Source organism: Zootoca vivipara, chromosome 12 (genome assembly GCF_965207765.1).
Source record: "Zootoca vivipara chromosome 12, rZooViv2.hap1.1, whole genome shotgun sequence".
Taxonomy (NCBI): Eukaryota; Metazoa; Chordata; class Lepidosauria; order Squamata; family Lacertidae; genus Zootoca; species Zootoca vivipara.
The window spans coordinates 48,056,548-48,080,611 of NC_142595.1; the positions used below are offsets into that span (position 1 = coordinate 48,056,548).

Sequence of the window (24,064 nt, forward strand, 5' to 3'; positions counted from 1 at the left end):
AGGTTTACAACAGGGGTTTGAGGGAGGTCACAGCTCAGAGGCAGATGAGGGGGAAAGCTGGGAAATAATAGGAGAGGGGGAGGCAGAACCGGAGAGGCAGCTGGCTGACATGGTGTCATTAGAAAGCATCCCAGACCCTCCATCTCCCAGAACCCAGTGAGCCTTAAAAGTAGGAGAGCAAAGAGCTCAAAGGCAGAGGGCACATAGCAGCACCCATAGAAGTGATGAATGGGAAGTGGGAGAGGTGGGGGGGCGGGGGGCTGGGTTTTATAGCCTCTCTCTGTAAATACTGAAATGAAAAAGGACGGTAAGAAACTTTTCCTTGTCTTTATACTTTCCTGGGCAAACAGCCGGGAGCCGCTGACAGCATCCTGGCAGGTTTGGGTATTTGCCACCTATGCCCTCATCTAGTCAGGTGAAATGACATATATTAAGAATGTATAAACATTTGTTTGGGTGCGGGCAAAGCCATCTCCTTGCTGCGGTGTCTGCAAAGGCTAGGAGAACTGGCAGACTGCTTTGCCTAAGCTGACACCTTCTCTAGAACTGGCCATTCTGAGGTTTTTGGCATCCTCCTTTGGTCTCCCTGCACCCAGCCACTCCCACAAGCCCTCCTTTGGGCCTGCAGTTCAGAACAGGGAGCCACCACCGAAAAGGCCCTGTCTTGTGTCCCCACCAGCTGTGCCACTGAGGTCGAAGGGGCTGGGAGAAGGTGCTCTCCTGAGGACCTTATCACCTGGGCAGGTTCGCATAGGGAGCTTGCTCCCGCTCTAAGCGCACCTTGTTCTCTGTGGCATGCTTCTCCTTCTCCACTTTCGCCAGGGTCAGCTCCAGGTCGTCAATGTCCTTCTTGAGCTCCGAACACTCGTCCTCTAGCTTCCGCTTCTTGGCCGTCAGCTCGGCGTTCATCTCCTCCTCGTCCTCCATCCGCTCGGTCAGCTCCTTCACCTTGGCCTCCAGCTGAATCTTGTTCTTGATCAGCTGATCGCACCGTTCCTCAGCGTCGTTCAGATTATCTTGCTCCTGGGAGAGGAGAGGAAGGAAAGAAAGGGTTTTTTTGGGGAAAGCAAGTGTTTGTTTGGGCATTTGAGGATGATGGAGTAAACAGGAACAAGGAGGTGCTGCAAAGAGATGGGATGTGAAAGGTCAAAAGTGCTTTTTATGTTTTGATTTTATGTTGTGAACCGCCCTGAGATCTACGGGTAGAGGGCAGTATGCAAATTTAATAAATAAAAATAAAACAAATACGTTAGGACTTTTTGATAATGTAAAAGGCTGTTTTGATCCCAATGCACCTTCTAGTCTTCTTAAGAGATAGCAACAGTGCACTTTGACCTTTGCTTCATATCTGCCCCAGTATCCTGAACAATTTTGTTAATTCCATATGCACCCATTTCACAGAAACATAGGAAGCTGCTTTATACTGAGTCAAACTATTGGCCCATATAGCTCAGTATTTTCTACTTTGACTGGCAGTGGCTGTCCAGGGTTTCAGACGGGGGAAATTCCTGGCCCTGCCTGGAGATGCTGGAGTTGAACCTGGGAAAGCAAATGTTCTTCCGCTGAGCTATGACCCTTTCCTCAAACAACTTGTTTCTATAGAGGCCGATGCAATTTAGGTGGGAAGGATGCATTTCATCCACACTGTCCACCCACCAGGTGGCGCTGTGGTCTAACCACCAAGCCCCATGGGTAGGCAAACTAAGGCCTGGGGGCCGGATCTGGCCCAATCGCCTTCTAAATCCGTCCCGCAGATGGCCCGGGAATCAGCGTGTTTTTACATGAGTAGAATGTGTCCTTTTATTTGAAATGCATCTCTGGCTTATTTGTGGGGCATAGGAATTCAGTCTCTTTTTTTTAAAATAAAAAATATAGTCCGACACCCTACAAGGTCTGAGGAACAATGGACCGGCCCCCTGCTGAAAAAGTTTGCTGAACCCTGCTCTATCGGCAGGTCGGTGGTTCGAATCCCTGCGACGGGGTGAGCTCCTGTTGCTCTGTCCCAGCTCCTGCCAATGTAGCAGTTTGAAAGCACGCCAGTGCAAGTAGATAAGTAGGTACTGATGCGGCGGGAAGGTAAACAGCATTTCCGTGCGCTCTGGCTTCCGTCATGGTGTTCCATTACACCAGAAGCAGCTTAGTTTAGTCATGCTGGCCACATGGACAAACGCCGGCTCCCTCGGCCTGAAGAGAGATGAGCGCCGCAACCCCATAGTCGCCTTTGACTGGACTTAACCGTCCAGGGGTCATTTGCCTTTTACCTTTTTACCATCTACCAGGAAGGTAAAAATAGAGGCCGTTGATTACAGAGTCAAGTATTGCTGCCAAATGGGATCCTTTGGTGTCAGCAGCTCAGTGGCAGAGCTGATAGTTTGCATTCAGAAGCTCCCGGATCCAGACTCCGGCATCTCCAGGTACGAAAGGGAATGACCCCCATCTAAAATCCCGAAGAGCTGCTGGCAGCCAGGGCAGTGGTGGGAAATCTGCAGGGCCCATGAGTGTGGCTAGACCGCAGCTTCTTGCCAACTTTGGGTGTGATTCAGTCATATACCAGTCAATTCAGGTTTCGCCATTAAAGTTGATTCGTCGTGTAACAAGAGCAATAAGGAGATGAGGAATGTGAGGTGATGCTTGCTCGACGCAGCAGCACCGACACTCTCTGCAAGCAAACCAGAATCAACGCCCAACAGATCACCAACGTCGTCTAACCTCCCCACAAACCTTATGCAAACAAATCCGGAAATAGGCTCAGTGAGCCGGTCACATGGAAGCAACCGAGGTCTCTTTCAAGGACCTTGCAGTTTGTCCTGGTGGGTTTATACTCACAGCTTGAACTTGCAATTGGAGGTCATTTTTCTCCTGCAACAGGGAGACCATCTTTTCCTCCAGCTCCTTCCTCCGCGTCTCCGATTTCTCCAGGGCTTCCTTCAGCCGCCCAAATTCTTCCTTCATTGTCTGCGGAGAAGAAAACGAGACTGATGGACTCAACCAGCCAGCCAGCGGTAGCTGCTCCAAAGGAAAAGCGAATGGCAGGTTTATATATTGGGAAGGGATATTTCAAAGCTGGTAGAGAAAAGCTGGTTCGGGACCTTTTTCAACTTCAGATTACAGGTTGTGTGCTTGAACGGTTTCGCAACCCCAAAATAACGGCCCTCGTTTGTAGAAGACTAGCATGCAAAGGGTGTTCATCCTGGCCTCCACTGTTTGTGTATTTATTTCACAAAAATTTATGTACCACTTGATTGTAAAATAAAACCCCAGCGACCTCAAAGCAGGTTACAAACAGAGTTTTAAAAATGAAACTATCAGCAAACAGTTTTTAAATAAATTGAAAACCTTCCAAAACATTGTTATTAAAACCAATCAGCAAAAACTTACGATTAAAGCGTCAATACCCTACACATCCGGATAGGCTTGCCTAAACACAAATATTTCCAGGAGGCACCGGAAGGAGTAACAGCAAAGGCACGATGTCAAGAGGCAGGAAAGTGTGGGAGCTGCCACATTGAAAGACTAATTTCTTGCAAATGTGGAATGAGCATCGTGTCAAACATGTAACAGGGCCAATTCTGCGTTCATCACCCTGTTGAGCAATGTGTTTATATATTTGTGGAGTGTATAAACTGCCTGCAATGAACCCCTGTGAGCAAATCAGGGCTACCCTGGGGAACTCGATGGCCATCCAGGTGTTTTTGGATGGACTCAGTGTGGCAGCCCTTAAATGTTTTGCTTTGTTTAACCCTTAGCAGTTCCTAGAATCATAGAATCATAGAGTTGGAAGAGACCACAAGGGCCATCCAGTCCAACCCCCTGCCAAGCAGAAAACACCATCAAAGCATTTTTGACATATGGCTGTCAAGCCTCTGCTTAAAGACCTCCAAAGAAGGAGACTCCACCACACTCCTTGGCAGCAAATTGACAGCTCTTACTGTCAGGAATCAACTTCGGTCATAATCCGAGAACCATTACCTGCATCTCCTTCTCGGTCTCTGCGCTCTTGAGCAGAGGCTTGATTTTGAAGAACAGCTTCATCCAAGGCCAGTTCTTCACCCCCATGAACGCCCGGATGTTCCACTGAATCACCAGCAACGCATCCCTGGGGAAAGGAGGGTAAAGAAACAGGGGATTTAGCCCCTAAACAGGGGGAAGCGTCCCCCCCCCCCACCTCACTGCCAGAAACCCTGGAGGGACTTTGCCTGTCACAATGGGCAATACTGAGCTAGGGGACTCAATATTCCGACTTGAGGGTAAGGCAGCCCTCTATGTCCCTGTGGTTTTCAGTGATTGGTCAAAAGTGCAACTCTTTAGCCTCCAGGCCTTTGACCGATTGGCTGCCTTGCCTCCTCTTCCATTGCTGCACATTGTATTCCGTGCCACTGCTTTTTAATTATTTATTCTGATACGGATTCCTTTTTGGTTTTGAAAACAAGGTTCCAGGCAAGGAGAAGAAAAAAAAGAAACTGCAATTCGTGAGGTCTTGGTGGTCATTGTTGTAGAGTTCCACAGGTTTTTTCCTTCCCATGGGTCCCCTTTTTCACTTTATTCATTTATTTTATTAAATTTCTGCACTGCCCTTCATCCGAGGATCACAGGGCAGTTTATGGTATACTGTAAAATGCAATATAAAATGATTTTTAAAGTGATTCTAACTGTACGTTCTTGCTTACTTTAATTGCGGGTGTTTGTAACTTGCCCTGGGAACCATTTGGCGAAGGACAGACTACAAGTGCAAATGAATAAGTACTGTATAAGTACTGGCCAAATAAATGTTAAACAGGCACGTTGCCTAGCAAAAGCAACTGCCCGCCAGCATTTCCGACCATCAAGAGCGGGTCTTCTTTTGACCCCAACAGGTGCTTCCAAGCTGTCCCTATTTTCAGATGGGGTTCTGTCCCATGCTGCTAAATTTCGGCTGCACAATTACGGTCGTTTGAGGAGATGAGCTCGCCCGCCCCTAAATATCAGACTTCTTTTTCCTGCGATAAGGAAAATGATGGGGAAACGCACTTGCTTTGATGCAACGCCATCTAAGCACCCGTAAACAAATCGGGACAAATGCTCATTAAATAGCCAAAGCTGACTAAGATTCCCCGCGAACCAAATCAAGCTGAAATGCTCTGAAACTGCATTTGGAAAGTGCCTGTAGCATCTTTGTTGAAATGGAAATCCTGTTATTATGAATCTCCCTCTTCCAGATACAGTGGGAATCAATTCTTCCTCCCGCCCAACCTGCAAGATAAGAAGGGATAATCACGGCACTCACCTACGATCCATAATCTTCTTAAACTCGATGCGCATGAGCTGACCCCTGGCCTGCGCTTGGATGCGGGTGATGATGCGGGAAAGGCGTTCATCTCGCATTTCCTCCAATTGGCCCAGAAGCCCAGCCTTGAAAAACACCTGGAAAGAGAGGGAAAGGTGGTGGGCACCTCTGGCTAAGCCTCTGTCTGTCTGTCTGTCTGTCTGTCTGTCTGTCTGTCTGTCTATCATCACCTATCTATCTGGATATCATCTAATGACCACATACGTTCTGTGAAAGTTAATCAGGATGGATGCTGAAAAAACAGGTTGCCTAGAAGTGGTTGCAAAGGCTCCACCCTCTCACCTTGGTGTGGCCAAACTTGTACTGGTTTTGGTCGATATCTAAGGAGCCCAAGAGCTTCTCTGCTCCCTTCCGGCTGTCGATGAACTGGCCCTCGGGGATGGAAGCTGGGTTCAGGATACGGTACCTGGTGCGGAGGGAAATATTCTGTTAGATTTCCCTTGCCAAAGCTGTAAGATTCTTCTGATGGGAAGAAAGTAGAGGGGCGTAAAACCAGGGTGGCATATTTCTTAACTGACCTGTTTTAGGCCTATTTTCAACTTGGGTCAGTGAACGATTAATGGTTGTTGTTGTTGTTTTGAACCGTTGTTGTTCTTAATCAATTTATATATCACTTAGTGCTGAAATAGCCTTCTAAGCAGTTTACAAGTATAAAGGCCAATGGCACAAACATGAAATAAGCATCCATAATGAAAACACAAAATAAAGCAGTCCCATTAAAACATGTAATGTACTGTACTATTCGTTTTAAATATTACGTACTGGGATCTCACTTGTGGGGTGCCTCAGGGTTCCGTCCTCTCCCCCATGCTTTTTAACATCTATAGGAAGCCGCTGGGAAAGATCATCAAGGGGTTTGGGCTGTGTGTTCATCAGTATGCGGATGACACCCAGCTCTATCTCTCTTTTAAACAGAACCAGTGAAGGCAGTGAATGTCCTGTGTGAGTGTCTGGAGGCGGTTGGAGGATGGATGGCGGCTAACAGATTGAGGTTGAATCCTGACAAGACAGAAGCACTGTTTCGGGGGGACAGGGGGCGGGCGGGGGCAGGGGACTCCCTGGTCCTGAATGGGATAACTGTGCCCTTGAAGGACCAGGTGCGTAGCCTGGGAGTCATTTTGGACTCACAGCTGTCCATGGAGCCCCAGGTTAATTCTGTGTCCACGGCGGCTGTCTATCAGCTCCATCTGGTAAGCAGGCTGAGACCCTACCTGCCCGCAGACTGTCTCGCCAGAGTGGTGCATGCTCTAGTTATCTCCCGCTTGGACTACTGCAATGCGCTCCATGTGGGGCTACCTTTGAAGGTGACCCAGAAACTGCAATTAATGCAGCAGCTAGACTAGTGACTGGGAGCGGCTGCTGAGAACACATAACACCGGTCTTGAAAGATCTACATTGGCTCCCAGTACGTTTCCGAGCACAATTCAAAGTGTTGGTGCTGACCTTTAAAGCCCTAAACGGCCTAGGTCCTATAAACCTGAAGGAGCGTCTCCACCCCCATCATTCAGCCCGGACACTGAGATCCAGCGCCGAGAGCCTTCTGGCAGTTCCCTCATTGCGAGAAGCAAAGCTACAGGGAACCAGGCAGAGGGCTTTCTTGGTAGTGGCGCCCACCCTGTGGAACGCCCTTCCATCGGAGGTCAGGGAGATGAACAACTACCTGACATTTAGAAAACACCTAAAGGCAGCCCTGTTTAGGGAAGTTTTTAATCTGTGATACTTTAATGTATTTTTGTATTTGTTGGAAGCCGCCCAGAGTGGTAGGGGAAGCCCAGCCAGATGGGCGGGGTATAAATAAATAAATAAATAAATAAATAAATAATATTTGGCTATATGGTTAGGGGTGCAGAAACAAGTGCCTGGGGGGCAGTTCTAGTTCTAAGAGAACACCAGAATTCCAGATTGCAATTCCATCTCCTCCAAAACCTTTTAAGGAATAATCGGTCAGAGCAGAGCTACTACGCTGGTGTGTAAATGCGACTCGTGCTCCAGATATTTTTACTGGCTAATTAATTGCACGTTGCTGTCCGCTGTCCGCCATCAATGACCAGACCGTTTCATGACCTCCAAAGAGAGCCATTACATTAGGAAGAACTTCCTGACAGTAAGAGCTGTTCGACAGTGGAATTTGCTGCCAAGGAGTGTGGTGGAGTCTCCTTCTTTGGGGGTCTTTAAGCAGAGGCTTGACAGCCATCTGTCAGGAATGCTTTGATGGTGTTTCCTGCTTGGCAGGGGGTTGGACTGGATGGCCCTTGTGGTCTCTTCTGACTCTATGATTCTATGATTCATTTGCCCTCACAACAACAGTACTGTTATGAAAGGCATTTTTCAATGGCGGGGAAGGTAGCAAATGTTACAGGTTGCGGCAGGCAGAGTGCAGGGAAGGGCCACCCTCCACCCAGCGTGACCCCGAAAGCAGATTCACCTTTGCCTGAAGTCCCCGTAAAGGACCCGGTTAGGGAATCCCTTCCGGCAGATCCGGATCCCCTCCAGGACTCCGTTACAGCGCAGCTGGTGCATGACCAGAGCATTATCCATCACCCCTGGCGAAGGGAGAGAGAGAGGGGAGGTATCACCCGTGTTAGAAATGGGCCTCCTCTGTGCCCTCCATTCGGCTGGTGTCCCATCCAACCTTAGCTGACGTCTGTTATTTAGCTACACATCCCATAGCATCTCTCTAAAACAAGGGTGGGAAGTCTTAGGTCCAGGGGCCACACCCCACACCGTTTTGCAACCTCCTTGAGTATCTTTGCCTGGATGGAATGTGTCATTAATGCCTCTTGCTCGCCTGGTTGGAGGAGAGAGAGAGGTGTGGGTGGGTGTGTTGAAACCAGCCTACCGTACAGAGGTATAATTTGCATCTATAGCTCCGCCCTCTTTTCCCTCTGACCCCACCCACAAGGTTGCCCAGGATGGAATGTGGTCTTCAGGCGGAAAAAAAGACGCCCCCACTCCTGCTCTAGAACTGCAGAGTCGATAGAGGATGAGACTCTTAACCTCAGGGTCACGGGTTCGAGCCCCGCGCTGGGCAAAAATATTCCTGCATTGCAGGGGACGGACTGCTCTGTGTAGCTCCTGCCCCATTCCATCTGCCGCTAGCCTTATGCTAAATATGCCAACAGAGGCAGATTCCCTGTCTTTTGCACCACTGTTCCTTTTGCTGGTATGCATTTCAAGTAATCACAGCTGGGGGGACGTGAAATGGTAGACACGTCCCTGTCTGTGAGTTAGCTGCCCAAGGGCCTCCTCTAACCAGCACCTCCCAGTCCGGTCCACCAGCCCTGTCCCTGTCCGGTTACCGGGGGCCTTCCGTTCGTTGGGGATGAGGCACCTCACAAAGTGAGGGTGGGTGGTTTTGAGGTTGGCCATCAGCTTGTTGAGGTTCTCCTGCCAGAGAAAGAGGGAGAGGGAGAAGCAGGTGGAGGGGAGAGAAAGAGGGAGGGGAAAGGAGAGAGGGACAGAAGAGAGGCAGAAATGGGAGAGAGAGGGTGGGAGGGAAAAGTGGAAAAGAAGAGAAGAAGAGGTGAGGGAAGACAGAAATAGAGAGGGAGGCAGCCGCAGGGAAAGGGGGAAGACGAAAGGAGAGAAGGAGGGAAAGAGAGGGAGGAATGTGGGTCAATAACTTATTTAGTTTCCAGCAGTGCCTTCTTTCCTCCCCCTTGCTTGACTTGGGAGGGGGGAATCAAACAAGCACCCCCCCTCCCATCTTTTTCATGGGGCGGCCTTTGGTTTCCTACCCGATGAACTGCAGAAACGGTCTGGAAAGACGATCCTTTCTTCTTTGATCCTTTTCCCTTCCCTCCATCTCCACCTGAGGACAGAAGTGCAGAGAGTGAAGGCTTTGAAAACTCAGGCAAGCCTCCCTCATCAAAGGGGTGAGCAAATCAAGTCAGTTCGGGTTTCTTTCAGTTTCTCTTCTTCTTTTTCCGATCTTAAATTCAGTCCTCCTACACTGGTCTCCTTCCCAATGACTGTCATTGAAATCTCTCTAACTAACCACTACACTGCTCTGCTCTCATTTCCTGCAGTGCCTCTTGCTTCCTTCAATGTATTTTATTTTATTTTATTTATTGAATTTATATACAGCTCTATACCCGGAGGTCTCAGGGCGGTTCACGGAATAAAATCAAAATATAAAACCACAAAATATATAATCAAAATAAAACCAACAACCCAATATACCCCCCACAAAAAACACACATTTTAAAAGGGCATAGGATGTCAATCAAATTAACCAAAGGAATGTTTTGGCCTGGGGCCTAAAGATGTATAATGACGGCGTCAGGCAAACTTCCCTGGGGAGAGAATTCCACAGCTGGGGAGCCACTGCAGAGAAGGCCCTGTTCTCGTGTTGCCACCCTCCAGACCTCTCAAGGAGGAGGCACACAAAGAAGGGCCCCAGAAGATTCAGTTTAGGGTAGATTTTAAAGTGAACCTCCCACATCCGTGCTTTATGAAACAATGCACAAACTGAAATGCAGATGGCTTTTAAATTTGCACTTGTCCGCATTTTGTGATGCTCGAACTGGGGAAAGGCGTGCACTGTGCAAAGACATGCACATATGTGTGAAAAAGAACACATTGCATTAGTGGAAAATTGCTTGTGTTTAAATACTTTTTTGGAAGCCGCCTGGAGTGGCTGGGGAACCGCAGTCAGATGGGCGGCATATACAAATTAAAATTATCACAATGATGTTTTCATCAGGCAAAACTGAATACTGAAAACGTGCGTAGTTGGGAGAAATTTGCTCTGAATGCTGACAAATTTCCATGAGGCTTTTCTTCTAAATAATAATAATAATAAAGATAAATTGCAAACTGAAGCAGAAACGTAGGGAGGTGAACTTCAGGCTGGAAAAAAATGAGAAGAAACAGAGAGAACCCAAAGCTAATAGATTGATCTGCCCCCTAATTTGAAGGGTTTCAGGAAATTAAAATGGCGCCCACTCATACCACACCCACCCCCTGAGTTCCCTGATGCCAGGGCAACTGCCCAAGGATTCTGAGTGCTGGGCCTGGTTCTCTCCTTTCCTCCTTCTCCCTCTCTCATGCTTGCCCATCAATCTCACCAGCCTCTACGCTGGCGTAGCTGGAGAAAAGCGTAGCAAGGAGCTTCAGGGCCGACTTCTGGTAGAGTCCCACCACCGTTTCGTTGAGGGGGTCCTTGTTCTTCTGCAGCCAGCCAAGGATGTTGTAGTCGACAGTGCCGGCATAATGGTTGAGGGAGAAATGGGCTTCGGGCTTGCCCTTGGGGTTGCGCGGCTTCCCAAAGTTGTTTGACTTGCCCAAGTGGTTGTCGTAGAGCTTGGCCTTGAAGGTCATGTCGGAGGCTTTTGGGAACATGCACTCCTCCTCTAGGATGGACATGATGCCCAGCGGCTGCTCGGGAAGAGGGCAAAAACAGAGCCAAAGCAGCAAGTCAGGGAGACCCAACTAACCATAGTTTCCTGTTGCATCCAAACCAGGAAACTATAGCAAATAGTTCCCTAACAAGCCAGAATATGAAGCCATGGTTTAAAGTTGTTTGGCAGCCGTTAGCCATAGTGAAATCAGATGAAACCACAGAATGAATTGGAAGGACAGGTGAAGAACCCAGAAATGGTTGGACCCATCTCCCCAAAAGTGTACAGAAAAGCGAATTTATTTTAGCAAGGCACAACAAGGGTGCTAATGGCCAGTCTGCTTATATTCAAGGCTGTGTTACACAGTGGTAAGGGGCTAAGCAAATCTAGTAACTGGCACTGGGTGAAAAAGGATTACTTGCCTTTAAAACAAACAAGTTTCTAGTCCTTAACGTGGCAGGGTTCTAGGCTGTGCTTCCACAATCACATCTCAGCTTAATAAAGGGAAAGGTGCATGAGCTTTGTACAATCTCGCTTTCTCCCTCCCCGTTCATGCAAACAGGGCAGGGAGCCACAGCTACCTATGGATTCCTGCTACCTCTGAACAAGGAACAATGCTTAATAGATTCCTAGCACCTTTATGCCATCGCTTCATAGTCTGGCCTGTTAGTGAATTATTTGCTATAGTTTCCCAGCTCAAATGTAATGGGAAACCATGGTTAACAGAAAGGCATGGCAAGGAAACAGCAGCTACATAAGTGATAACGTTGCACCTGCACGTTTGTAAATACGGAAAGTATTTTGAAGATGCTCTGGCCCACTTCTCAATTCACACTAGCAATTCCCAAACCATTGTTTGGTGATCAGCAGTGTCCCACGATGCTCCTGTACTCCCTCCCCTCTTCCCATATTAATCCCACCCTCCCTTAGGAAGAACTATAATTTATCACCATGTCTGAACTGGCGCAAACAGTTGCTGTATAACAAGGTTTTGCTCACAAACCAGAGACTGAAAACAGGAACAGATTCTGGTTTCAAATCCTGCCAGTAAACTATGGTTAGTGGTAACAATGGTTTCACCAATTTGGATGTCATGGACTACAGTTCCCATCCACTTCAGCCAATGCTGGCAGGGGCTGATGGGAGTTTTAGTCCCAAACATCTGTGGGCACCAGGTGGGGGAAGGCTCAGCTAATTAATAAAGAGAGGGAAGGAGAGAAAGCGAGAGGCTCTGACTGGGTGAGGCTTGGAGGCAGGGCCGGATTTAGGTTTGATTTAAGCTCCTGAAGGTAACGGATTTAAGCTCCTGAAGGTAACGGAGCCCTTTATATGTCCAGCTGTCCTTTGTCAACAACAAATTGTCGCTGTTTATTTGTGTTGAAAATATGCTATATGGTAACTTATAGGTATCTAAAGCCACAACGGACGCGGGTGGCGCTGTGGGTTAAACCACCGAGCCTAGAGCTTGCTGATCAGATGGTCGGCAGTTCGAATCCCTGCGACGGGGTGAGCTCCCGTTGCTCAGTCCCAGCTCCTGCCAATCTAGCAGTTCGAAAGCACGTCAAAGTGCAAGTAGATAAATAGGTACCGCTACAGCGGGAAGGTAAACGGCATTTCCGTGTGCTGCTCTGGTTTGCCAGAAGCGGCGTAGTCATGCTGTCACATGACCTGGAAGCTGTACGCCGGCTCCCTCGGCCAATAAAGTGAGATGAGCATTACAACCCCAGAGTCGGTCACGACTGGACCTAATGGTCAGGGGTCCCTTTACCTTTAAAGCCACAAAACACTGTTGCTGTATGTAGGTTTCATTTTATTTGTTTTTTATCTTATATTTTGGAAATGTACATCCAGTTTTTTCCCCTTTAATTTTTTTGGGGCCCCCCCATGAGAGTGGGGCCCTAAGCTATAGCTTGTTTAGCTTATACATAAATCTGGCAATGCCTGATCACCAAACCCCAGTTTGTACCTCAAAGAGACAAATAGGGCAAGACCTTGAATCTCCCCTGTTGTTGTTGTTTCTTTAGGTCCAAAGGATTGTGGGACAGAGGGGGCAAATTGGGAAGCCAATGATAAACCCTTCCCCTCCTCCCTCCTGTTTCCCTGATCTCAATATGGAGGCGCGATTCCATCCCTCAGAGAGCACCTCCTAACCACACCTTCTCGATGAGGTCGATGCAGGCCTGGAGGTCCATGCCGAAGTCGATGAAGACCCACTCAATGCCCTCCTTCTTGTACTCTTCCTGCTCCAGCACAAACATGTGGTGGTTGAAGAACTGCTGCAGCTTCTCGTTGGTGAAGTTGATGCAGAGCTGCTCGAAGCTGTTGAACTGAGACAGGGAGCGAGGAAGGGAAACGAAATCAAGGGTTTGAGCAATTTGAAAAAGCAGTCTGTCCAGGGTTCAAAGCCCCACTCAGCTAGGATAATAATAATAATAATAATAATAATAATAATAATAATAATAATAATTTATAACCCCGCAGTGAGAGATTTTACTTTCTTGGGCTCCTTGATCACTGCAGATTGTGACAGCAGTCACGGAATTAAAAGACGCCTGCTTCTTGGGAGAAAAGCAATGACAAACCTAGACAGCATCTTAAAAAACAGGGACATCACCTTGCCTACAAAGGTCCATATAGTTAAAGCTATAGCTTTCCCAGTAGTGATGTATGGAAGTGAGAGCTGGACCATAAAGAAGGCTGATCGCCGAAGAATTGATGCTTTTGAATTATGGTGCTGGAGGAGACTCTTGAGAGTCCCATGGACTGCAAGAAGATCAAACCTATCCATTCTGAAGGAAATCAGCCCTGAGTGCTCACTGGAAGGACAGATCGTGAAGCTGAGGCTCCAATACTTTGGCCACCTCATGAGAAGAGAAGAATCCTTGGAAAAGACCCTGATGTTGGGAAAGATTGAGGGCACTAGGAGAAGGGGACGACAGAGGACGAGATGGTTGGACAGTGTTCTTGAAGCTACGAACATGAGTTTGACCAAACTGCAGGAGGCAGTGCAAGACAGGAGTGCCTGGCATGCTATGGTCCATGGGGTCACGAAGAGTCGGACACGACTAAACGACTAAACAACAACAACAACAACCCCGCCCATCTGGCTGGGTTTCCCCAGCCACTCTGGGCAGCTCCCAACAGAATATTATTATTATTATTATTATTATTATTATTATTATTATTATAGCAATAAAACATCAAACATTAAAAACTTCCCTAAACAGGGCTGCCTTCAGATGTCTTCTAAAAGTCAGGTAGTTGTTTATTTCCTTGACATCTGATGGGAGGGCATTCTACAGGGTGGGTGCCACTACCGAGAAAGCCCTCTGCCTGGTTCCCTGTAATTGGCTTCTCGCAGGGAGGGAACCGCCAGAAGGCCCTCGGTGCTGGACCTCAGTGTCCGGGCAGAACGATGAGGGTGGAGACGCTCCTTCAGGTATACTGGACCGAGGCCGTTTAGGGCTTTAAAGGTCAGCACCAACACTTTGAATTGTGCTCGGAAATGTACTATGAGGCTGACTGGGCAAATCACAAACCCTTAGCCTAACCTAGCCAAGCGGAGGAGGGATGAGCAGCTCGGAAAACAAGTCGCACTTGGAGGAAACAAAACATGACATGCTTGTGGTCTGCTGAACAATCCGTGTTCGCCCCCAATTGGAAGAGACCAGTCCTCCAGGTAGGGGATATCTACCTAAGGAGAATGATCCTATCTTGTGGCACCCACCGCAATGTACTCACATCAAAGATCTCGAAGCCTGCGATGTCCAGCACCCCGATGAAATACTGTCGGGGTTGCTTGGTCTCCAAAGAGTTGTTGATTCTGACTACCATCCAGCTGAACATCTTTTCATACACAGACTTGGCCAAGGCCCCAATGGAGTAGTACACCTGAGCGGAGGAAGCAGGGGAGGAAGGAAAAGAAAAGAAAAGAAAAGTGAGCAACACTGCGGGGAAAGCAATCTGGGCCCCTGGAGCTGGTGGTGCCCTCCAGATTTTTTGGACTCAGCTCCCATCAGCCCCAGCTGGCACACTTGGAGTTGCAGAAAAATAAATCAAGAGTGCATCGGCGGGTGCAGAGCAGGCCTCAGCACCGGATCCTGCACAGGCATGGCAGGGACTGATGTCGTCCTGGCCAAGGAGAGCAGGCGAATGGAGCCTGGTCTTCTCATGGTAAATTGTTCAAACTGATTATTAGTACAGTCATACCTTGGGTTACGTACGCTTCGGGTTGCGTACTTTCGGCTTACGAACGCGGCGGACCCGGAAGTGTTTACTTCCGGGTTCACAGCGCGCGCCTGCACAGAAGTGTTCTGCGCAGTTCGCGCATGCGCAGAAGTGCGCTATCGTGCTTTTGCGCATGCGCGAAAGCACACTGTTCGGGTTACATACTTTTCGGGTTGTGAATGGCACCCCGGAACGGATCAGGTACATAAACCGAGGTACCACTGTCCTGTGTTTTTAAGGTGTTGTAAGCTGCCCTGGGACCTCATGGCAGATAAGATTCCACCATCGTGACTGCGGCTCGTGTTTCTTTAGCCCCCGAATGGAAAACGAGTGAAGTCACAACTAAAGAAGAATGGCAACTTAAAACTGACGGAATATGCGCACCTTGCGGACGTAGCACATAGAATAAAGAGAACAAGAAGAACATGCGCTTAAAGGAGATTGGAAAATGTTTATTGAATATATGGAGGGAAACTGTGTTTATTTGAAAACGTGGGCAGCATTAAGATAAATTCAGCAGTGTAAATAAGTTCGGATGGATGTAATAATGCAATACTAAATGGTTTAGTTTACAGTGGAACCTCGGGTTGTGGATGTAATCCGTGACGGAGGCACGTTCGCAACCTGCAGCGTTCGCATCCTGAAGCGCCGCATCTGCGCTGGCGCGATTTGCTGCTTCTGCACATGCAGCAAAACCCAGAAGTAACCCGTTCCGGTACTTCTGGGTTTCCCATATTCCGCAACCTGAAAACACGTAACCTGAAGCGGCCGTAACATGAGGTATGGCTGTATATAAAATATGCAGGGTTTTATGCTGTGCAAAATGAACCATGGAAAGAGAAGGGAAGTCAGTGGTATTTAAAGGTTGTTTAAATGAATATTCTAAATTTTAAAACAGAAGATTTAATAAAAATTATAGGGGAGGGAAAGACCCCCAACATCATCTTCAGCAGCATCCTTGATCAAGGAGGTTTCTGCTGCGTTCCTTGTGAGCATCTCCCTCTTTATCTTTCAAAGGCTGCCGAGTCTTTAAAGTGCTCCAGGGATGCAGAACTTCAAAGAAGGCGGCAGACTGTCCGCTCATTCCTTGACCAGTGGTTCTCAAAGGGAGAGGGTGGCAAGGACCATCAAAGAAACATATAAACCAGGCATCCCCAAACTGCGGCCCTCCAGATGTTTTGGCCTACAACTCCCATGATCCCTAGCTAAGAGGACCAGTGGTCGGGGATGATGGGAATTGGAGTCCAAAACATCTGGAGGGCCAAAGTTTGGGGGTGCCTGATATAAACATTTCAGCATAGTATAGCATAGTATCAAAACATTTCTTCTTATCTGCAGAATATGGATAGATATCTTTTCAAAACCAAGCACTGCGAGGAGTTGTTCCCCCCCCCCGCCCAATGTATTTATCAATTAGAAAATTGGTGTGGGACGAGCAAATTTGTATTCTGAAACTGTGACCTGGAGGGGGGGAAAGTTTGTGAATCGCTGCCCTAGACCAAATGGCTCCTCAGGTCAAGAGTTCCTTTGGTGACCTTTGTTTTAACCCCCACACTACCCAATTTTAGGCACCCCATATCCCATTTTGCGACTTTGCTGCATGGCCTGACTGCAAGAAGGCTGATCCCTGCCATGGTGGCTGATGATGATGAACTTGTGCATAAGGGGTTTTATTTGCGGCCTCCGAACTGTTTGTTCTGTTAGTTTCAGCTGTCGAACTCAGGGCGGAGCGGATTGCCTGTGTGACAGGTGCGCCCTGAAGGGAGCCTGGCACCCCCCAAACCAAACGCCCCAGGCAGTCATCTGGGTCACCTGCCCCTAAATCCAACTAGGCTCATTCCAGCTAAGCGGTTTGGGGTTTTTTTTAGAAAGGTTTCTATCCCTCCTTTTTTTAGAAGGGTTTCTATCCTTTATTATGACAACAACAATTCAACAACCCTGGGCCTAACATTACATTTCTATTCATGATTAATTCGAAGTTGGTTCTCCCCGTTTCCACAACAGTTTGTGATGTTATTGTTTGTTTGTTTGTTTTAAAAAAAGTTCTCGTGAGAATTCACCCGCATTTTAGTGCTCCAATCTCCTAATACAAACATTTTTGGGATGCAACCTTGCCCAAAACACTCACGGTTGCAGAGCAACTTTCTCTAACGTTAATGCATGTTGATGTGTTATTTTCACTAATATATAGACATTTTTGTGCACGTTAATTGTGATGGGGCGCGGGAACCGCATTGCAAGCGCAAATTTCGGAAGATGGCTGTATTTCAGTTCATGCATTGTTACAGAAAGCGCAAATGGCGTAAGTTCGCCTTTAAATGGAAACTGGATCAAATTTCTCCCCATCTCCAGTCTGAACTGATGTGAATAATGAGGCCACCGCCATCGACGGCTCCAGCTGCACCCAGGTCAAGCTTGCCCAACTGTAAATACCTTATAACACCGTTTTTCAACTTTAGATCCCCAGATGTTGTAGGACTACAACTCCCATCATCCCCTGCTAGCTTAGCCAATAGGGGTGATGGAAGCTGTAGTGTTACAACATCTGGGAACCCAAGGCTGAAGAAAAATGGCCTACCACACCCTCTGGAACCCGAGGCCCTGCTGCAGAGCGGTCTGCGAAAAGACATAGAATCATAGAATCATAGAGTTGGAAGAGACCACAAGGGCCATCCAGTCCAACCCCCTGCCAAGCAGGAAACACCATCAAATCATTCTTGACATATGGCTGTCAAGCCTCTGCTTAAAGACCTCCAAAGAAGGAGACTCCACCACACTTCTTGGCAGCAAATTCCACTGCCGAACAGCTCTTACTGTCAGGGAGTTCTTCCTAATGTTTAGGTGGAATCTTCTTTCTTGTAGTTTGAATCCATTGCTCCGTGTCCGCTTCTCTGGAGCAGCAGAAAACAATCTTTCTCCCTCCTCCATATGACATCCTTTCATATATTTGAACATGGCTATCATATCACCCCTTAACCTTCTCTTCTCCAGGCTAAACATACCCAGCTCCCTAAGCCGTTCCTCATAAGGCATCGTTTCCAGGCCTTTGACCATTTTGGTTGCCCTCTTCTGGACACGTTCCAGCTTGTCAGTATCCTTCTTGAACTGTGGTGCCCAGAACTGGACACAGTACTCCAGGTGAGGTCTGACCAGAGCAGAATACAGTGGTACTATTACTTCCCTTGATCTAGACGCTATACTCCTATTGACATCCTCACCTGTTGGACATTTTGCCCCTTGGTGACATATTCGTTGCCAACTTTCACCCTCGGGTGGCAGAGCCCCTTGAGGAGGTCGGCTGAGTTCAGGCCCATCAGGTAGGCAGATTTATCTGCATCTGGGGAGGAAAGGAAATGTGTATGGTAGATAGCGCGGGTGGGATCCTACATTTTCTACTCCTGCAATGTATTTTTTAAAGGGTGGAGGCGTCTGTCCGTTTCAGCTTTGCTACGTTTCTCATTTCTTCCATCTTAAGGTCAGTTCTCCACCTCAATTTGCAATTTATTTGTTTTTTAAAGCAAGCCCTCACCAACAAATTCCACACACAATGGTATGTCATTTTGCCTAATATTTGAACCTCTGCAAAGCGATTCCCCCTAATTTAATGCATTTTGGGATGGTATCCCCCCCCCCATACATACATTTTAATGTACACATCATCCTAGTATATGTATTATTTGTGCACATGATTTGGCTGGAGAACTGCAAAATTCAGAGAAGCGCTCATTTCTGAGGATGGCTGAGCTTTGTTTGACATATTTTTCGGAAAGCCCTGCTTCTTTCCCCTTCCGCAAATCCCTTTCCCGCTTCTCCCTGACATTCCCCTTTATCCGACAGATCTCTCCTGCCCCTTGCAAACCACACACCTTCGGTCCCATCGGCCTCAGCCTGCTCCTCTCGCTGTTTCTGCTTAAATTTCATGTTGCCGTAGTGCATGATGGCGCCTGTCAGCTTGTAAACCCCGACTTTCTCCTCTGGGGTGAAACCCAGGACATCAAAGGCACTCTGTGTGTATATTGGAAGGAGAAAGAAAGAAAGAAAGAAAGAAAGAAAGAAAGAAAGAAAGAAAGAAAGAAAGAAAGAAAGAAAGAAAGAAAGAAAGACGTCACAGAGGACACTTCTCAAATTGGCACCCTTCACTTTTGACCCCGCCCCCTCCAGCTGCATTTCCTGCACTCCAGGAGCTGCCAGCAGGTGGTGCTGTTCGAGTTCTGTAGCTCCAAGATAGCTCTACCTTATGGAATATGCAGAAATGGCGAAACTTACCGGAAGAGCAAGAAATTAAGATAACAAACTTTTTTTAAAAAAAGGAATGGAAATGCCTTATTGAGTATTGACAGATAAATTTTAAACAGGTAAGAGCAGGGTTATTGTGATAACCTGCAGTTTTATAAGAGTATATATTTAAAGTAGATGAATAAATGAGCAAATTAAGTTCATTTGGATATGCAGAAGATGTTAAAAAACAAATTTAAGGAAACGCAGAAAGAGGGAGAAGGAAGTCAAGCTATGAAATGTTAAAATGATTGTAAAATTAGTGAAATGTATAAACCTGAAAAGCATTTTTAAAAAAATACAAGATAGCTCTACCCAGGGATTGCTCCACCCAGGAATTTGGCCATCTTTTTGAATATAGCGCCCTGTGCGAGCCCAAATTTTGACGCCCGTAAATGGATCTTCTTCCCCACCCTGTGTTTATGCAAAGAGACTCACGTCTGTAGCCATCAGCTCCTCTGAGTCGTCGATGGAGGCCACAGTCACCTCTCCTTGGGAGATGTAGCTGTAGTCGTAGGGGTTGTTTGTGACCAGAAGCAGGTCTTTTGGGGGAAGAAACAGGGGAATGAAGAGGGGGGTTAGTAGCAGACTGTGTTCAGGGCACCCCAGAAACCATCGGCTCAAAGAAAGATTTGCTCAGAATGCGGATATTTCATTTAAACCTATTTAAACTGAATTGTCTATTTATTGTTAGACTTGTTATCGCCTGGTTTCGGAAAGACTCGCATCCTTATCAAATTGGCTTAGTAATTTGGTTTGGTGGTTAAAGCAGTGTTTCTCGAACTTGGGTCTCCAGCTGTTTTCTGACTACAATTCCCATCACCCTTGACCACTGGCTAACAAGGGATGGTGGGCATTGTGGTCCAAAAACAGCTGGGGGTCCAAGTTTGGGAAACACTGGGTTAGAGTGTGAGGCCAGAACCTGGGAGAGACCAGGGTTCAAATTCCCACTTGGCCATTAAGCTCACTGGGTGATTTTCGGCCACTTGATACCTCTCCGCCTAACCTACCTCGCAGGGTTGTTGTGAGAATAAAATGGAGAGGAAGAAGAGAAGCATGAGCTCCTTGGAGGAAAGGTGGGATAGAAATGTAATAAATAAATGATTTTACAACTGACTGGTACTGTTCTGTGGATGACGTAAGAATAACAATCCTGTATTTCCACGGACATCAAGATTGTTCACCCCACACTTTTCAATGCATTTCTCTTTCCTATACTGCAGAAAGTTCGCTTGCTGCACTAGGCTGGCAGAGCCCCTTATTCTGCTTGATTACTGCAATGCGCTGTTTGTGGGGCTGCCCTTGTATATAGCCTAGAAGCCACAGCTAAGGCAGAATGTGGTGGCCAAACGGTTCACTGGCAACACACTACACTTCTGCTGAGAGACGGGTTGCCAGTTTGCTACTGAATCAGGTGCAAGGTTCTTGTGTTAACTCACAAAACCCTCAACACCTCGAGACAAAATTCCCTTTAAGAACCGTATGGTCCCCTTACGTTCTGCCTCGATCACGGAGATCCTCTGATGGGGCATTTCTGGTGGTTCCCCCATGCCCCAAAGACTTGGTCAGCCTTCACTAGGGACCAAGCCTTGAGTGCAGCAGGACCTGGCCGGTGGAACTCCTTGCCACTAAAGGTTCAGCAGGAATCGCCCCAGACGTCTTTTAGGCATCCCCGAAAAGTGGTGTTGTTTAGACAGGCCTTTGAATCACGGAACCTTCTTTTAACTAATCAGCATTTATTTGATGTTTCTACTGATGTCTTTACGAATGTTTTTATTTATGCTATTGTAAATTTGTTTGCGAGATACTGCCTTGCTGTATTTTTTTCATGAAAGAGCAGTCTATAAAATAAAAAATATAAAATAAATAAATGTGCAAACCTAAAGTTCTGGTATGCACATGAATCCCTCTGTCTAGAGGCAACTTGATTCGATTACCCACTGGGAAGTTTGGTATATACTCCCCCCCCCATAGAAAAACACACAAAATCCAAATATGGTACTCACCCAGAAGCTCTGGCTTCTTGTTGGACAGGATCTGGTAGAATATATGGTAGTTTCTCTCAGCTTTGAGCTGGAAAATCACCCGGGACTTTTCCAGGAGATCTGAGAGAGAGGGGGGGGGGGTTGTATGAAAACTGAATTGATGCAAACTGTGTAAAGTCTAGAACAGCCACTTACACCTTGCCAAAAAACAACAACACAAAAAAACACATCGTTGCACAGGATTGGCATATATTAATTTATATGCCTAGATGCAAATTTAGATATAACTACTACCGGTACATATAAGTATTTATTTATTTGCAGCAACTATTGCTTATCCTTTTAGGCTCTCTCAGAGCAGCGTACAAAATCAGTTCTAAGATACTCCTGGCCCTCAGGTATAACAAATGGGGAAGAGGGGAAACACCAGTTTTTAAATGGATGAAACAGGCTAGTTGCTTGGAGAGTTTGTAGAGATGGTTTCATTGCATTAGAGTTTGTTGAATTGATATTATTGTTATGGGAGCTTGTGTTTCTGTTTCATTCTGTTTTTACTGTGTACACCCCTCCAATGGCTTTACACCGTGAAGTTTTCTGTAAATTTGTTTTAATAATAACAACTGCTACTCTTTCTTAACTGGAGTATGTATGGCTGGATAAGGAATTTGAAGAGGGAGGCAGGAGTTGCCAAGCTTTTGGGGCCAGTGGAATTTTTGGGGAAGTGCAGTGGGTGCCAGTCACAAGATGGCTGCCGTGGGGCCTGTGGCATAGCACAAGATGGCCGCCGTGGGGTGTGTGGAATAGCACAAGATGGCTGCCGACTGCTGTGGGGTGTGTGGCATAGCTGCCAAGTATCCCGTATCCGCCGGGAAAACCCCTTTTTTCTTACCGTTTCCCGGCGGTCTCCCGTTTGGCGGAAAATCCCGGCATTGTCCCTTTAATTTGCTTCTTCCCGGCGGCCATTTTTCTGGTGCCGCTTTGCCCTTCTATGGGCACCAGAAAATGGCGGCGCCGGCATCGGAAGTCGCTTCCGCGCATGACCGGAAGTTGCGTGACGCGACTTCCGGTTGCGGTTTGCCCTTCTATGGGCATCAGAAAATGGCGGCGCCGGCGTCGGAAGTCGCTTTTACGTGTTTCCGGTCATGCGCGGAAGCGACTTCCGGCGCTGGCCCCCGCCATTTTCTGGTGCCCATAGAAGGGCGAAGCGCCACCGGAAGTTGCGTCACGCAACTTCCGGTTATGCGCGCGCTGCCGATCCCGGATCTTTACGATCCGGACTTGGCAGCTATGGTGTGTGGCATAGCACAAGACGGCTGCCGTGGTGTGTGTGGCATAGCACAAGATGGCTGCCGCGGGGTGTGTGGCATAGCACAAGATGGCTGCTGTGGGGTGTGTGGAATAGTACAACATGGCTGCCGTGTGTGTGGCATAGCACAAGACGGCTGCCACGGGGTGTGTGGCATACTACAAGATGGCTGCCGCGGGGTGTGTGGCTAGGGTTGCTAGACTCAATAGTGGACAGGACTTCTGTGCCTTTAATTGCCCTGCTCTCTTTTGAGCCTGGAAACCCAGAAATTAAACAAAGGGTCTGCTGGTTTCTCTTTAAGGTTTCCAGACTCAAAAGAGAGCAGGGCAGTTGTTATGTACTGAGCTGAATCCTAGAACAATAGGATTCAGAATCAGCGGGAGCTACCCAATCCAACTCCAGGTGGAAGTGAATCCGCAACCTGATTGGCCTGCTGGAGCAGCCAATCAGGCGGCTGGCAGAAGTGAATCTGCTACCTGATTGGCCTGTAGGAGCAGCCAATCAGGCTGCAGGCAGAAGTCAATCCACAATATAATTGGCCCACAGTTGTAGCCCTGAAGTAGCCAATCATGCAAGGCCCATTGTGTAAATAATGTATATAAGCAGATGGTTTTGGGAAAAGAGCCATTCGTCTTCTCTTCTTCTCCTGGATGAATATGAGCTGAATAAAGAGCATGAAATTCACTCTCGACTCCGAGTATATTTCACTGGCGACGAAGGTGGGATCCTGCTGAGCTGACCGCCACCACGCACTGCACCGCAGCACCGCCACCTGCTGCACCGCTGCATCGCACCGTGCATCCAGGCTTCAGCTCCAGGACCCAAGGAACCCAGAATGGCAACCGACAGCAGCTTCTTGCCATTCAAACCAGCATCAGGAGACTGGGAAGGGTACGCCGCCCGTTTCAACTTCCTCCTGCAAGCGAAAGAAGTCACCAACGATGCCATGAAGAGGGCGACATTCTTCAGCGTCTGTGGAGAGGAGACGTTTGAAATCGCCCGGGCTCTCCTTGCACCTAGAGATGTCGCTACCGTCTCTTACAAAACAATAATGGAACGGCTGAAGGAGCACTTTTCACCACAGCCCTCGGTGGTAGCTTGCCGAAATGCCTTCTACGCAAAGCGGCAAGCCCCAGGGGAAACCATAACTGGGTTTGTGACCTCCCTCCGCCAAGCCGCCCGGTTATGCAACTTCTCAGAGTTGGAGAACATGCTTCGTGACCGCCTCGTCGGTGGCCTGAGGGACGAGATGTTGCAACGACGCCTCTACGCCAAAAAAGACCTCACGTTCCAGATTGCTCTGGAGGAAGCCCTGGCAACCGAAGCCGCCGAGAGGTCAACGCAAGAGGCACGACCGGCCCCGCCATCCCAACCGAGGGTCTACCACGAAGACCTCACCGACGAATCCGAATCTGACAGGGAGGAAGTACACCGAGTACAGCGGCGCACTCAAGCAGCACACACACCACAGCAGCCTCGACGAGAAGGAGGGAACTGTGCAAGCTGCGGGGAGAACCACGAGAGGAGGACCTGTCGTTTCCGCAACGCAGAGTGCAGGCAGTGCAGAAAATTGGGACACATCGCCCGGGTGTGTCGGGCTCGACTC

General features: G+C 47.9%; 1 protein-coding gene across 1 annotated transcript in view; it reads right to left on the reverse strand.

The window, feature by feature from the left end:
- The window catches only part of MYH6 (myosin heavy chain 6), a 55,368-nt gene that overhangs the window by 14,668 nt on the left and 16,636 nt on the right, over positions 1 to 24,064 (reverse strand). The window contains exons 9-23 of the mRNA XM_060281859.2: positions 21,174 to 21,272; positions 19,606 to 19,709; positions 18,759 to 18,897; positions 18,111 to 18,229; positions 14,407 to 14,556; positions 12,822 to 12,992; positions 10,393 to 10,702; positions 9,061 to 9,134; positions 8,623 to 8,710; positions 7,749 to 7,866; positions 5,606 to 5,729; positions 5,264 to 5,400; positions 3,970 to 4,096; positions 2,827 to 2,955; positions 781 to 1,023 (exon numbers count right to left, since the gene is read on the reverse strand). Coding sequence (XP_060137842.2) covers positions 781 to 1,023; positions 2,827 to 2,955; positions 3,970 to 4,096; positions 5,264 to 5,400; positions 5,606 to 5,729; positions 7,749 to 7,866; positions 8,623 to 8,710; positions 9,061 to 9,134; positions 10,393 to 10,702; positions 12,822 to 12,992; positions 14,407 to 14,556; positions 18,111 to 18,229; positions 18,759 to 18,897; positions 19,606 to 19,709; positions 21,174 to 21,272 — 2,132 coding nt within the window. The remainder of the gene's footprint in view (positions 1 to 780; positions 1,024 to 2,826; positions 2,956 to 3,969; positions 4,097 to 5,263; positions 5,401 to 5,605; positions 5,730 to 7,748; positions 7,867 to 8,622; positions 8,711 to 9,060; positions 9,135 to 10,392; positions 10,703 to 12,821; positions 12,993 to 14,406; positions 14,557 to 18,110; positions 18,230 to 18,758; positions 18,898 to 19,605; positions 19,710 to 21,173; positions 21,273 to 24,064) is intronic.